Below are 15,520 nucleotides of genomic sequence, written 5' to 3'. Positions count from 1 at the left end.
GTTTCAAAATTTTTGTAGTGAACTGGTTTTCAGTTTTAGTTATTCAACGTCACCTTCTCTCACGCTTCTTCCAGTATCTGACCAACATTGTTAATATTCAGTTTATTTAAATATCACCAAATCACAACATAAGTCACCCCAAGGAGCTTCACATGGGTAAGGTCTAACCTCACCAACCCATCACCCCTGAGCAAACACATAGGAGACACAAAAATGCCTTTACTTCTGCAAGCAGTCATGACATATAAACAACAGACCTTTCTTCATTAATTCAAATGCATACAAGAGGATAAACCAGAAATAGCGGTGTTTAATGGGAAATCTTACAAATGAGGGCAGCGGCGATGAGACGGACGGCATCATAAGGGGCAGGGCAGGTTGGGTAGAAGGGCTGGACAAGGTAAGTGGAGAAGGTCAGTGCCATCACTGCCTGACCTGCTGGCACTACAATCAGCAACGATGTCCACAGTCTGCAAGGGTAAAACCCATAAATAAATACAAGGTATAAATATACAAGACTGCTAAACTACATTTTAGAAAAAGAGCACTGGACTTTATACACTTTTGGGAAACTGTTTTTAAAATGTTCATGCATTTTACAGAGTAATAATTCCACAAAAATACAATTTACTGAACAATGCACATTGGTTAGCTTGCTACATGATGAGTGACCTTCAGTTTTTAAGAGTATCATACCACATAAAACTCAACACACTGTAAATACACCGAGTTGTTTTTCCCATATAATCTTACAACAGAGACAAAATATGGTTCTCGAAGTATGATTACTCCGAATAACTTTATTCTCATTTGAGATTTGCAGCTTGAGAATTTAATTAAAATAAAAATCCTTGAGATAAATGCTGAGACTTTATTGTGTGCAGCTTCTGGATAAGAAAAGACAAAGAGTAAGACAGGATAAAACTACATACCGAATAAAAGCCAAGAAGCCTCCAAAGGACTCCAGGATGTAGGCATAGGAGGCTCCAGATTTACGGATAGTTGTGCCCAACTCAGCATAGCATAATGCCCCAAACACAGAAAACACACCTCCAACGGCCCACACGACCAGTGACAAGCCAAATGAGCCTGTGTAGATCAGAACCCCCTGAAGAGCAACAGGTACCAAGACATATGTGATATTGAACACAAGAGAAACCGTTTATCAATAAATACAAAGAGTGTTTGTGGTAGGGGGGAGTAACGAACAAACGAGGGTTTCCTACCGTTGGCGAGATGAAGATGCCAGAGCCGATCATGTTGCCCACAATGATACAAACACCATGAAGGAGAGAGAGCTCCTGCTTCAGTCTCACAGCACTCTGAGACACAGAATCTACCTCAGCAGCCATACGTTTGGTTTACAGTCCTTCAACTTGGAACACTCAGCCGATAAAAAGGAGTCGTAGTTTCCCAACTCAAGTCAAAGAACTGAAGGAAAAGACAAAAGTGAAACTAAACTGCACGTCTCCACTGGGATATCTGCAAGAAAAAGGAAGGAAAAAAAAAACAAGGAAAGTTTGATAGTAGTGCAGCAGATAACTTAAACAATGCTTCACTTGGTGATGCAAGCATCAGATTTGACATGAATGTTCTTCATAAATCAGTGTTTGAGGAAAAAGTGCTGGCCACTTGAAAATCCAATATGGCGGCCAGGTAGGGGTCAATGAAGAATTGCACAGGGGTCAAAATCTAAAAATGCTCCAATCATATTGAAAGCTATGCCACATTATGTGTCTGGTCACAAAGATTGCAAAAAGGTATAGTTTGGATGATCTATGACTGAATGTTCTGGAGTTATGGGATAAAAACAGCAAGAATGGTGACAAAGGTCAATTTCAGTTTGTACAGGAGTCAAAAGTTAAAGTTGCCCCAATTTTGGTAAAACGTGGTGCAAATTATTGGTTGAACTAATAGGATTAATAAATGAAATAGTTTTGACTGTGTTGAATGCTTGGTTTGCAAAGTAAATGTCAAACAATGTCGACGTCCACTGGATTCTATGGCATGTGACAGATGTTACCCTGTAACGTGACAACTGAGCATGACACATGGTGCAAACTATTCCTTTTTAAAACCCTATTAACTCAACCAATAATTTGCATCACATTTTACAAAAATTGATGCAACTTTATCTTTTGACCCCTATACAAACTGAAACTGACCTTTGTCACCATTCTTGCTGTTTTTACCCCATAACTCCATAACAGTCAGACATAGATAGTCCAAACTATACCTTTTGGAATATTTATGATCAGACAAATAATGTGTTATACTTTTCAATATGATTGGAGCATTTTTAGAATTTGACCCCTGTGTAATTCTTCATTGACCCCTACCTGGCCGCCATATTGGATTTTCAAGTGGAAAGCACTTTTTTCTCAAACACTGATTTATGAAGAACATTCATGCCAAATTTGATGCTTGCATCACCAAGTGAACAATTCTGGCCAGAAATCATACTTATCTGCTTCACTATAGAGCACAATTGGTAGAGTAATGAGATTCAGCATGCCGTTAGTCCACCTTAACAAATACATGATCATATCAGTGGGATGCATTACTGCATAGTTATGCTCACATTTATGTTGTTTTAAATTTAAAAAGCAGCAAGTGCAGACAAATGTGTAAATGTAAAATAAAATGTTGAATATGGTTTTATCAGTAAAAACTGGTAAAGTGCAACAAAAATTATAACCAGAGAACAGAAACACATTTATTAAACAACTACTAATTACACAAGCACATTTTTAGAATCACATCTGGCGTACTAAAAAGTAGGGGTAGGAATCTCTCAGCACCTCAAAGTTCAGTTACGATTCAGAGGACTGTGATGTGATTATAAAATGACAAGCTGAGTTACCTCTTCTACGCACGGGTAATAGAGAGTAATTTTAGTCACGTCATTGACTATTTCATGTCATTTTAGTTAAGATATAGTAAGTTGCATTCCATTGTGTGTAAGTCATCATTAATTTTCATAGAGCAATTTGTGACATTCATAAGACTCAAGTGAAAGATGATAAAAGGTGACAGCATGTCATATCACTGCAATGCTCTGGCATGTCGTACACAGCAGGTACATTTTAACTGAAAAAACGCACGCCTCAACTCACACGCGGTATGTGCTGGCCCGTTCGAATTCTGATTAATGTGCACCCGAGCAGCCACTACGATGTGGTAAGTAAAGTGTGATGCTTGCTACCTGATCTGAGTGCCATGTGAACTGCGAAAATAAGGGCTCCAGTGAGCGGGTTGTGATCTAATATATAAAGCTGACCGTGTGTGTGTTCACGCACGTATGCTTTCAACCTAAGCACCCCAGTGACCTCCCCCTTGGTGCCCCCAGTCACCATAGGAAGTTTGGTGTTGATTGCTTAATTACTGTGGCTGTGCATAACGAACACACACAGTCAGCTTTTTATATATCGATTAATGCATCTTGGCGGAAGGCAGGAACCACCCCATACCCCTCTGGAACACCGAAAAGACCATCACAAATACAGAATCTAAACATGTCACGGCCCAATGGCTGGCCAAAGTTTAAGGTCTTGTGGCTCGAGAAGACACACGACCAGCTGGATCCATATGCAGCAACCAGTGGCTTTCCCAGAAATTAACCAGGGTCCCAGAATTTGTCAGGAGGCCACCAGGAAGTAAGGACAGCATCAGGTGATTGCCTGGGTGGCCAACAGGAGGCCGTAGCAGTGCCAGGAGGAGCGCCGTGCAGCAGGTAAATGACCGATGCAGCATCTGGAGGGCGGTCCTGCGGCCAATTAGAGGTCTCCACCAAGGCTGGTGCAGGACCGGATGGCTCACAGAAGTCCATGGTGGAGGGAGATGGATGGCCCAAAGAGATGCACATCAACAGTTGGTGCACAGAATCAGATGGGAGGTCAGACCACTCACCAGGAGTCCACCACCGCAGCAGCCGAGTGACCATCCGGCTCACCAGAGTCCAAAAGAAAAACAGCAGGGTAGCCACCAAGACTCCAGGGATGACCAGCTATGGCCACGAAAGGGCTTCCTCGTCGACAGGTGTGCTGACGTCATCGGAAGTCCCCGGGTTGGCTCCTACACACAGCAGACGTAATCAGGATTCCCTCCGGCCAGCTCCTCCACACCACTGACATCATCGGGAGGAGGCGTGGAAGATCCCTCAGGAATACCATCGAGCACAAAGGCGGATGGCTCCTGAAGAACACAGACACCAAAGAGCATGGACTCTGCTGGTTCCACAGGGCCACTGATGCCATCAGAGGGCGGGGCGGAGGACCCCACCAGAGCCTTGTCCTCAAATTCAAATTCAAATTTATTTATATAGCACATTTAAAACACAGCTACAGCTGACCAAAGTGCTTCACACTAACAGCAATACAAAAGTGTAAAATATTAAAGGAAAAAAATAAAAATAAATAAATAAATAATCTAAAAATACAGAGCAAAATAGCAGAGCAAAGCATACACCACTTAGCCAGTGTTGAAAGCCAGGGAGAAGAGATGAGTTTTCAGTCTGGACTTAAACTGTCCCACAGACTCTGAGGACCTGACAGTCAGCGGAAGATCGTTCCAGAGTCGTGGCTGTTGTGTGGGCCGCCAGAAGAGGAGGTACTGCTGGCCCACCACCAGAGGGCGCCCTGCCTGAAGTGCGGGCTTCAGGCACGAGAGGGCGCTGCCGCCTACAGGAACAGCCGAGGTGACAGCTGTCACTCATCAACTATGACAGCTGTCACCGATCATCTGCATCTCACCCGGGATAAAAGCAGGATGACACCTCCACCACATCGCCGAGATATCGACTTCTGTGAGAGGTAACTTTCTCTGCCAGCATTCAGTGATTTCAAGAGCTATTGTGTTGCAGCTGTCAACCAGAGGACCAGCGTGGGTCGCGACTGTTTCGTCCTACGTCCCGTCAGATAAGTGGTTAAACAGACGCTGCACGAGTGTGTGTTAAAGGTGGAGGTGGAATTCCCACCATTATTGTTACGGGGTGTACACACACCCACACTTGACTGTCTTTGTTCTCTGCCAGCAGTACCAGATCCGACACGCTGAGACGGTGGCCACCTGGGGACTTCGGGACTTGGCGGCTCCAGTATCCTTCGGGTTCGGTGGCGGTGGAAATCGTGTGGTTCCGGTTCATCTCCAGACGGGCGTCTCCTATCGTCGAGCCTGCCCACATGACACCTTCATTAATTGACTTGTATTTATTCTGTAATCTGCTGTGTGTGGTTCTGACATTCACAACAGTAAAGTGTTCAAATTTAACTCCCTCCATTGTCCGTTCATTTACGCTCCCTGTTGTGGGTCCGTGTCACTACACTTTCCCAACAGTGGCGCTGCGACAGAAAAGGCTCTATCACCTCTGGATTTAAACCTGGCTTTTGGAACAGCCAGGAGAAGCTGGTCAGCTGACCTCAGAGCCCTACGTGGAGTGTACGGCTGCAAGAGCTCACTCAGATACATCGGGCCTATACAGTGCAGACACTTAAAAACAATCAGCAAAACTTTATATTTAACACGAAAGCCGACAGGGAGCCAGTGTAAGGTGCAGAGCACAGGGGTGATGTGCTCATGCTTCTTTGTTTTAGTCAAAAGACGGGCTGCAGCATTCTGTACACTCTGCAGGCGCTGTAGGGAGCGCTGGTCCACCCCAACATAGAGAGCATTACAATAATCCAGACGTGACGTTATAAATGCATGGATGGCTCTTTCAAAATCAACTTGAGTAAAATAAGATTTAATCTTGGAAAGAGTCCTCAGCTGAAAGAAGCTGGCCCTGATGACAGAGCTGATGTGCTTATCAAATCTGAACAATGGGTCAAATATCACCCCTAGAAAGTGGACAGAGGACCAATAACACTGTCTTGTCCTTGTAGAGGGTTACTTTGCCCGAACACTAAAATCTCAGTTTTATTTTTATTAAGATTCAGAAAATTAGCTCTCATCCAGACTTGTACATCATTTAGACAGTCCTGTAGTATTTTTACAGCAGCCTGGGTATCACACGAAATTACAGGAAGGTAAATCTGAATGTCGTCTGCAAAACAATGAAAACAGACTTTGTGCTTTTTAAAAACAGACCCAAGAGGGATCATGTACAAAGCAAAGAGAAGTGGTGCTAAAATTGCCCCCTGGGGCACGCCATATTTAAGAGGAGACACAGAGGAAGAGTACTGTCCTACATTAACAGAAAAACTTCTGTTGGAAAGATAGGACCGAAACCAATTTAGCGCTGAACCCTTAATACCTGTGTGCATCTCGAGGCGAGTCACAAGGACACTGTGGTCCACTGTGTCAAAGGCTGCAGATAAATCTAAAAGCAGAAGAACCGCAGAGTTCCCAGCATCAACAGTTAAAAGGTCATTAAAAACTTTTAAAAGGGCTGTTTCAGTACTGTGTCTTAATTTAAAACCAGATTGAAACTTCTCCCCTATTTCATTAAGATCCAGATAAGCCTGCAATTGGTCATAAACAGCCTTCTCTAATACTTTAGACACAAATGGCAATTTAGAGATCAGTCTATAGTTGGACAACACATTTGGGTCAAGATTGCTCTTTTTGATGAGCGGCTGGACTACAGCATGTTTAAGAGCTGACGGAAAACAGCCACTTGATAGAGAAGCGTTCACAAGTTCAGCAATGTACGGACCAATACACTGAAAAACATCTTTAAACAAATGATCTGGAACAATGTCCAAAGTGCAGGAAGAAGACTTAAGCTGATTAACAATTTTAGTCAGCACACAAATAGATACAGGATTAAAACAATCAAAAACAGCATGAGACACGGATGGATCTGCTGACTCCACCTCAGATACGGGAGATGATCTAAGATCAGAGATTTTATCTCTGAAATAAGAGAGAAAATCTTCACAAAGGCTGGCCGAGGGCACAGTAATATTGCTCGCACGAGGATTAATGAGCGAATTCAGTGTTAAAAAGCACCTGAGGTTTATGACAGTTTGAGGACACAAGATCTGACATGGATCTAGTTTTTGCAGCTTTAGTTGCTCTCTGATACTCAGACAGTCTATCCCTCAGTATTTGCAAGGAAACGTGAAGATGATCTTTTTTCCATTGTCGCTCAGCGCGCCTACAAGAGCGCCTGAGTTCACGAGTGCGCTCGTTTAGCCAAGGCTGTGCCATGGGCTTTAAGCGCTTCAGCCGTAAAGGAGCCACAGAGTCCAAAGCCTTTGTGCACGCACCATTAAAATAAGAAAGGAGTTCATCAGAAGTTGCGTTATCTGAGTCGTTTCTATACGTTTCATGAAAAGCATCAGAAAACAGGGCGGCTGACTCAGTATTGAATGTGCGCACCCGGCGCGCCATGGCGCACGGACTGACCACGCTCCGAGACAACGTTACAGAGAATAAAACAGCAAAGTGATCAGAGAAGTGGGTTTCACAAATCTCAATTACATTAGGATTAAGACCGAAAGAAAGCACAATGTCCAAAATATGCCCCTTCTCGTGCGTACAGCTTGACACAGACTGAGTCAAATTAAAAGAGTCAATCAAATCCAAGAAGCCTTTAACCATCGGCTTGGATTCGCAACAGACGTGGATATTTTGACTTTTGTGGGCTTTTGACAGCTCTTGCTTGCCTCTACTGGTGGTTGGCTTCTTCTTCTTCTTCTTTGTCTTTCGGCTGTTCCCGTTAGGGGTCGCCACAGCAGATCAATCGTTTCCATCTCACCCTGTCCTCTGTATCTTCCTCTGTCACACCAACCACCTGCATGTCCTCTCTCAGCACATCCATAAACCTCCTCTTTGGTCTCCCTCTTCTCCTCCTGCCTGGTGGCTCCATCCTCAGCATCCTTCTCCCTATATACCCTGGGTCCCTCCTCTGCACATGTCCAAACCATCTCAATCTCGCCTCTCTGACTTTGTCTCCAAACCGTCCCACCTGAGCTGTCCCTCTGATATGTTCATTCCTAATCTTGTCCATTCTTGTCACTCCCAAAGAGAATCTCAACATCTTCAGTTCTGCCACCTCCAGCTCTGCCTCCTGTCTTTTTGTTAGTGCCACTGTCTCTAAACCATACAACATAGCTGGTCTCACTACTGTTTTGTAAACTTTCCCCTTCACTCTTGCTGATATTCTTCGGTCACAAATCACTCCTGCCACCTTTCTCCACCCACTCCACCCTGCCTGCACTCTCTTCTTCACCTCTCTACCACACTCTCCATTACTTTGAACAGTTGACCCCAAATATTTAAACTCATCTACTTTCACCACTTCTACTCCTTGTAACTGCACTATTCCACTGGGCTTCCTCTCGTTCACACACATGTACTCAGTCTTGCTTCTACTGACTTTCATTCCCCTTCTCTCCAAAGCATATCTCCACTTCTCCAGACTAGACTCAACTTGCTCTCTACTCTCACTACAGATCACAATGTCATCTGCAAACATCATAGTCCATGGGGACTCCTGTCTGATCTCATCTGTCAACTTGTCCATCACCACTGCAAACAAGAAAGGACTCAGAGCTGATCCTTGGTGTAATCCCACCTCCACCTTGAATGAGTCTGTCATTCCGACTGCGCATCTCACCGCTGTCACACTATTCTTGTACATGTCCTGCACTACCCTAACATACTTCTCTGCCACTCCAGACTTCCTCATACAATGCCACAACTCTTCTCTTGGCACCCTATCGTAAGCTTTTTCTAAATCTACAAAAACACAATGTAACTCTTTCTGTCCTTCTCTGTTATATGGCTGGGGGGGGCCTGGCTGCCGGTTTGTTTGTCTGTTTGTTTTCCTCCCAGGTGGCGTGCATTTGGGACTGAGTGGCTGTGTTGCTGAGGCTGTCAGGACCTCACCCTGATCACCTGCGACTCGTCAGGACTCACAGCTGAGGTGCATCTGGATGGATTGGAGCATGTTGGCATTTAAGACTGGAGTGCACAGTGTGTATTTGCCAGAGACTCGACCTTGTGACCAGACGGGTGAGATCGTCGTCTCGGGAGCCATCTCATCAGCAGCGGATGCTGAGAAACGTCCAGGTTTGATGCACAGTCTGTGAAAGAGGAGGGGGTGAGGTCTCACGCTCGTCAGCACACTTCCTGAGGTACGTTAGATTTTGTGACTAACAGTTATACAGTCAGTAAATGTGGTGTCCCTCACACCTTATTGTATTGAGCTGTTTGTTAGTCATGTATCAGCTTCCACTGCGGTGGAGTTTTGTGAACTGGATGTTCCATGCCCGCAGGTTGGAAGCTGATCAGCAATCAAGCCAGGAAGTGTTTGCTGTTTGTACACCTTTAAGTGTTCTGTGTGTAGAGTGTGGACTCACATAATGGTTCCTTCTTTCACAGACTCGGTTGTTGCGGCCACCTGGGGGGTGTCGGCGGGGTCCTTGGGTCCGAAACAGCTTCTGGCTCCGGACCGTTAGCGCTGCTGGGAGCGCACCACGCCAGGCCGCACCTTTTTTGTTATATTATCTTTGTTATATTATCACTGTTATGTATTAAATTCAGTTAGCCTTTGTACCGTGCTCTGCTTATTTCATACTGGGTCCTTCAAACGCTGGTCGGTTCTCCGAGCTGCGTCCGACACATAACACTTCTCTGTACTTTTCCAACAGTATTCTCAGAGCAAACATTGCATTTGTAGTGCTCTTTCTTGGCATGAAACCATATTGCTGCTCACAGATGTTTTCTAAGCCTAGCTTCTACTACTCTTTCCCATAACTTCATGCTGTGGCTGATCAGCTTTATGCCTCTGTAGTTACTGCAGCTCTGCACATCACCCTTGTTCTTGAAAATAGGAACCAGCACACTTCGTCTCCACTCCTCAGGCATCCTCTCACTTTCCAAGATTTTATTAAACAATCTGGTTAGAAACTCTACTGCTATCTCTCCTAGACATTTCCATGCCTCCACTGGTATGTCATCTGGACCAACTGCCTTTCCACTCTTCATCCTCTTCATAGCAGCCCTCACTTCTTCCTTGCTAATCTCTTTTACTTCCTGATTTACTCTCGCCACATCATCCAGCCTTTTCTCTCGCTCATTTTTTTTATTCATCAACTCTTCAAAATATTCCCTCCACCTTCTCAGCACACACTCCTCACTTGTCAGCACATTACCATGTGCATCTTTTACCACCCTAACCTGCTGCACATCCTTTCCAGCTCTGTCCCTTTGTCTGGCCAATCGATACAAGTCCTTTTCTCCTTCCTTACTATTCAACTTCTTGTACAGCTCGCAATATGCCTTTTCCTTTGCTTTTGCCACTTCTCTTCTCGCCTTACGCCGCATCTCCTTGTACTCCTGTCTACTTTCTTCATCTCTCCGACTATCCCAAAACTTTTTCGCCAACCTCTTTCTCCTTATGCTTTCCTGGACCTCTTCATCCCACCACCAAGTCTCCTTGTCTTCCTTCCACTGTCCAGATGTCATACCCAGTACTGCCCTAGCTGTCTCCCTCACCACATCTGCAGTACTTTTCCAGTTGTCCAAAATTGCTTCCCCTCCAACTAGTGCTTCTCTCACCTGCTCGCTAAATTTCACACAACAGTCTTCCTCCTTCAGCTTCCACCATCTGATCCTTTGTTGAGCTCTCACTCTCTTCTTCTTCTTTACCTCTAAAGTCATCCTACAAACAACCATCCTATGCTGTCTAGTGACACTCTCTCCTGCTACCACCTTACAGTCTGTGATTTCTTTTAGCTTGCATCTCCTATAAAGAATGTAGTCCACCTGTGTGCACCTTCCTCCACTCTTATATGTTACCCTGTGCTCCTCCCTTTTCTTAAAGTAGGTATTCACCACAGCCATTTCCATCCTTTTTGCAAAATCAACTACCATCTGTCCTTCCCCATTCCTATCCTTGATACCATATCTACCCATTACTTCCTCATCACCTCTGTTCCCTTCACCAACATGCCCATGGAAGTCTGCTCCTATCACCACTCTTTCATGCTTGGGCACACTAGCCACCACCTCATCTAATACACTCCAGAAATCTTCTTTCTCCTTCATCTCACAACCTACCTGTGGGGCATATGCAGTGATGATATTCATCATCACCCCTTCAATTTCCAACTTCACACTCATCACCCTGTCAGACACTCGCTTAACCTCCAACACACTTTTAACATACTCTTCCTTTAAAATGACCCCAACACCATTTCTCTTCCTGTCCTCACCATGGTACAACAACTTGTACCCACCGCCGATGCTCCTGCTCTTACTTCCCTTCCACTTGGTCTCTTGCACACACAATATGTCTACCTTTCTCCTCTCCATCATATCAGCCAGCTCTCTCCCTTTACCAGTCATACTACCAACATTCAAAGTCCCCACTCTCATTTCCACCCTTCTAGTTTTCCTCTTCTCCCGCTGTTTGTGGCAACGTTTTCCTCCTCTTCTTCGTCGTCTTCGCCCAGGTGGTTGGCTCTCACTGCGGTATTGTATCACTTCCTGTTCCGGAGCACAGCGGTGTTTTGCTGTATCTGTTAAATCTGCGCAGTTAGATTGATCTAGTTACCTAGATAACGATTTGGTTCACAGTGTAATCTTCACGTGCCTTAACTAAAGCACTCCCTCTGCTGAATCACCTCTAAATTATTTACACATTATTCACTTTGTGTGTTTTTAGGAATCCGCTAGCTTAGCGCAGCTACTAGCTCTTAGCCGGTTTAGCATGGCGGCTTGTCCTGTCTCTCCCGCACTTTTCTGCTCTGGGTGTGAAATGTTTAGTTATTCCTCGGCCTCCTTTAGCAGTAATGGTACTTGTAATAAGTGTAGCTTATTCGTAGCTTTGGAGGCCAGGCTGGGCGAATTGGAGACTCAGCTCCGCACCGTGGAAAATTCTACAGCTAGCCAGGCCCCTGTAGTCGGTGCAGACCAAGGTAGCTTAGCCGCCGTTAGTTTTCCTCTGGCAGATCCCGAGCATCCGGGAAAGCAGGCTGACTGGGTGACTGTGAGGAGGAAGCATAGCCCTAAACAGAAGCCCCGTGTACACCGCCAACCCGTTCACATCTCTAACCGTTTTTCCCCACTCGACGACACACCCGCCGAGGCTCAGACTCTGGTTATTGGCGACTCTGTTTTGAGAAATGTGAAGTTAGTCAATTGTCTTCCGGGGGCCAGAGCAGGCGACATTGAAGGAAATTTGAAACTGCTGGCTAAGGCTAAGTGTAAATTTGGTAAGATTGTAATTCACGTCGGCAGTAATGACACCCGGTTACGCCAATCGGAGGTCACTAAAATTAACATTGAATCGGTGTGTAACTTTGCAAAAACAATGTCGGACTCTGTAGTTTTCTCTGGGCCCCTCCCCAGTCGGACCGGGAGTGACATGTTTAGCCGCATGTTCTCCTTGAATTGCTGGCTGTCTGAGTGGTGTCCAAAAAATGAGGTGGGCTTCATAGATAATTGGCAAAGCTTCTGGGGAAAACCTGGTCTTGTTAGGAGAGACGGCATCCATCCCACTTTGGATGGAGCAGCTCTCATTTCTAGAAATCTGGCCAATTTTCTTAAATCCTCCAAACCGTGACTATCCAGGGTTGGGACCAGGAAGCAGAGTCGTAGTCTTACACACCTCTCTGCAGCTTCTCTCCCCCTGCCATCCCCTCATTACCCCATCCCTGTAGAGACAGTGCCTGCTCCTAGACCACCAATAACCAGCAAAAATCTATTTAAGCATAAAAATTCAAAAAGAAAAAATAATATAGCACCTTCAACTGCACCACAGACTAAAACAGTTAAATGTGGTCTATTAAACATTAGGTCTCTCTCTTCTAAGTCCCTGTTAGTAAATGATATAATAATTGATCAACATATTGATTTATTCTGCCTTACAGAAACCTGGATACAGCAGGATGAATATGTTAGTTTAAATGAGTCAACTCCCCCGAGTCACACTAACTGCCAGAACGCTCGTAGCACGGGCCGAGGCGGAGGATTAGCAGCAATCTTCCATTCCAGCTTATTAATTAAACAAAAACCCAGACAGAGCTTTAATTCATTTGAAAGCTTGACTCTTAGTCTTGTCCATCCAAATTGGAAGTCCCAAAAACCAGTTTTATTTGTTATTATCTATCGTCCACCTGGTCGTTACTGTGAGTTTCTCTGTGAATTTTCAGACCTTTTGTCTGACTTAGTGCTTAGCTCAGATAAGATAATTATAGTAGGCGATTTTAACATCCACACAGATGCTGAGAATGACAGCCTCAACACTGCATTTAATCTATTATTAGACTCAATTGGCTTTGCTCAAAATGTAAATGAGTCCACCCACCACTTTAATCATATCTTAGATCTTGTTCTGACTTATGGTATGGAAATTGAAGACTTAACAGTATTCCCTGAAAACTCCCTTCTGTCTGATCATTTCTTAATAACATTTACATTTACTCTGATGGACTACCCAGCAGTGGGGAATAAGTTTCATTACACTAGAAGTCTTTCAGAAAGCGCTGTAACTAGGTTTAAGGATACAATTCCTTCTTTATGTTCTCTAATGCCATATACCAACACAGTGCAGAGTAGCTACCTAAACTCTGTAAGTGAGATAGAGTATCTCGTCAATAGTTTTACATCCTCATTGAAGACAACTTTGGATGCTGTAGCTCCTCTGAAAAAGAGAGCTTTAAATCAGAAGTGCCTGACTCTGTGGTATAACTCACAAACTTGCAGCTTAAAGCAGATAACCCGTAAGTTGGAGAGGAAATGGCCTCTCACTAATTTAGAAGATCTTCACTTAGCCTGGAAAAAGAGTCTGTTGCTCTATAAAAAAGCCGTCCGTAAAGCTAGGACATCTTACTACTCATCACTAATTGAAGAAAATAAGAACAACCCCAGGTTTCTTTTCAGCACTGTAGCCAGGCTGACAAAGAGTCAGAGCTCTATTGAGCCGAGTATTCCTTTAACTTTAACTAGTAATGACTTCATGACTTTCTTTGCTAATAAAATTTTAACTATTAGAGAAAAAATGACTCATAACCATCCCAAAGACGTATCATTATATTTGGCTGCTTTCAGTGATGCCGGTATTTGGTTAGACTCTTTCTCTCAGATTGTTCTGAGTTATTTTCATTAGTTACTTCATCCAAACCATCAACATGTCTATTAGACCCCATTCCTACCAGGCTGCTCAAGGAAGCCCTACCATTATTTAATGCTTCGATCTTAAATATGATCAATCTATCTTTATTAGTTGGCTATGTACCACAGGCTTTTAAGGTGGCAGTAATTAAACCATTACTTAAAAAGCCATCACTTGACCCAGCTATCTTAGCTAATTATAGGCCAATCTCCAACCTTCCTTTTCTCTCAAAAATTCTTGAAAGGGTAGTTGTAAAACAGCTAACTGATCATCTGCAGAGGAATGGTCTATTTGAAGAGTTTCAGTCAGGTTTTAGAATTCATCATAGTACAAAAACAGCATTAGTAAAGGTTACAAATGATCTTCTTATGGCCTCGGACAGTGGACTCATCTCTGTGCTTGTTCTGTTAGACCTCAGTGCTGCTTTTGATACTGTTGACCATAAAATTTTATTACAGAGATTAGAGCATGCCATAGGTATTAAAGGCACTGCGATGCGGTGGTTTGAATAATATTTATCTAATAGATTACAATTTGTTCATGTAAATGGGGAATCTTCACAGACTAAGGTTAATTACGGAGTTCCACAAGGTTCTGTGCTAGGACCAATTTTATTCACTTTATACATGCTTCCCTTAGGCAGTATTATTAGACGGCATTGCTTAAATTTTCATTGTTATGCAGATGATACCCAGCTTTATCTATCCATGAAGCCAGAGGGCACACACCAATTAGCTAAACTGCAGGATTGTCTTACAGACATAAAGACATGGATGACCTATAATTTTCTGCTTTTAAACTCAGATAAAACTGAAGTTATTGTACTTGGCCCCACAAATCTTAGAAACATGGTGTCTAACCAGATCCTTACTCTGGATGGCATTACCCTGACCTCTAGCAATACTGTGAGAAATCTTGGAGTAATTTTTGATCAGGATATGTCATTCAAAGCGCATATTAAACAAATATGTAGGACTGCTTTTTTGCATTTACGCAATATCTCTAAAATTAGAAAGGTCTTGTCTCAGAGTGATGCTGAAAAACTAATTCATGCATTTATTTCCTCTAGGCCGGACTATTGTAATTCATTATTATCAGGTTGTCCTAAAAGTTCCCTGAAAAGCCTTCATTTAATTCAAAATGCTGCAGCTAGAGTACTAACGGGGACTAGAAGGAGAGAGCATATCTCACCCATATTGGCCTCTCTTCATTGGCTTCCTGTTAATTCTAGAATAGAATTTAAAATTCTTCTTCTTACTTATAAGGTTTTGAATAATCAGGTCCCATCTTATCTTAGGGACCTCATAGTACCATATCACCCCAATAGAGCGCTTCGCTCTCAGACTGCAGGCTTACTTGTAGTTCCTAGGGTTTGTAAGAGTAGAATGGGAGGCAGAGCCTTCAGCTTTCAGGCTCCTCTCCTGTGGAACCAGCTCCCAATTCAGATCAGGGAGA

At 43.8% G+C, this 15,520-nt stretch overlaps 1 protein-coding gene across 2 annotated transcripts in view; it reads right to left on the bottom strand.

Moving 5' to 3' along the window:
• LOC117502263 (Y+L amino acid transporter 2-like) overlaps positions 1-15,520 on the bottom strand; it is a 35,701-nt gene that overhangs the window by 15,323 nt on the left and 4,858 nt on the right. For both annotated transcript variants that reach the window (XM_034161308.1, XM_034161309.1), the window contains exons 2-4: positions 1,227-1,431; positions 933-1,108; positions 328-470 (exon numbers count right to left, since the gene is read on the bottom strand). In XM_034161308.1, coding sequence (XP_034017199.1) covers positions 328-470; positions 933-1,108; positions 1,227-1,352 — 445 coding nt within the window. In that variant the 5' untranslated portion in view covers positions 1,353-1,431. The remainder of the gene's footprint in view (positions 1-327; positions 471-932; positions 1,109-1,226; positions 1,432-15,520) is intronic.

This window comes from Thalassophryne amazonica, chromosome 20 (genome assembly GCF_902500255.1).
Source record: "Thalassophryne amazonica chromosome 20, fThaAma1.1, whole genome shotgun sequence".
Lineage (NCBI taxonomy): Eukaryota > Metazoa > Chordata > Actinopteri > Batrachoidiformes > Batrachoididae > Thalassophryne > Thalassophryne amazonica.
Note: the sequence above shows the minus strand (reverse complement) of the source record. Positions and strands in the feature narration are given on the sequence as shown.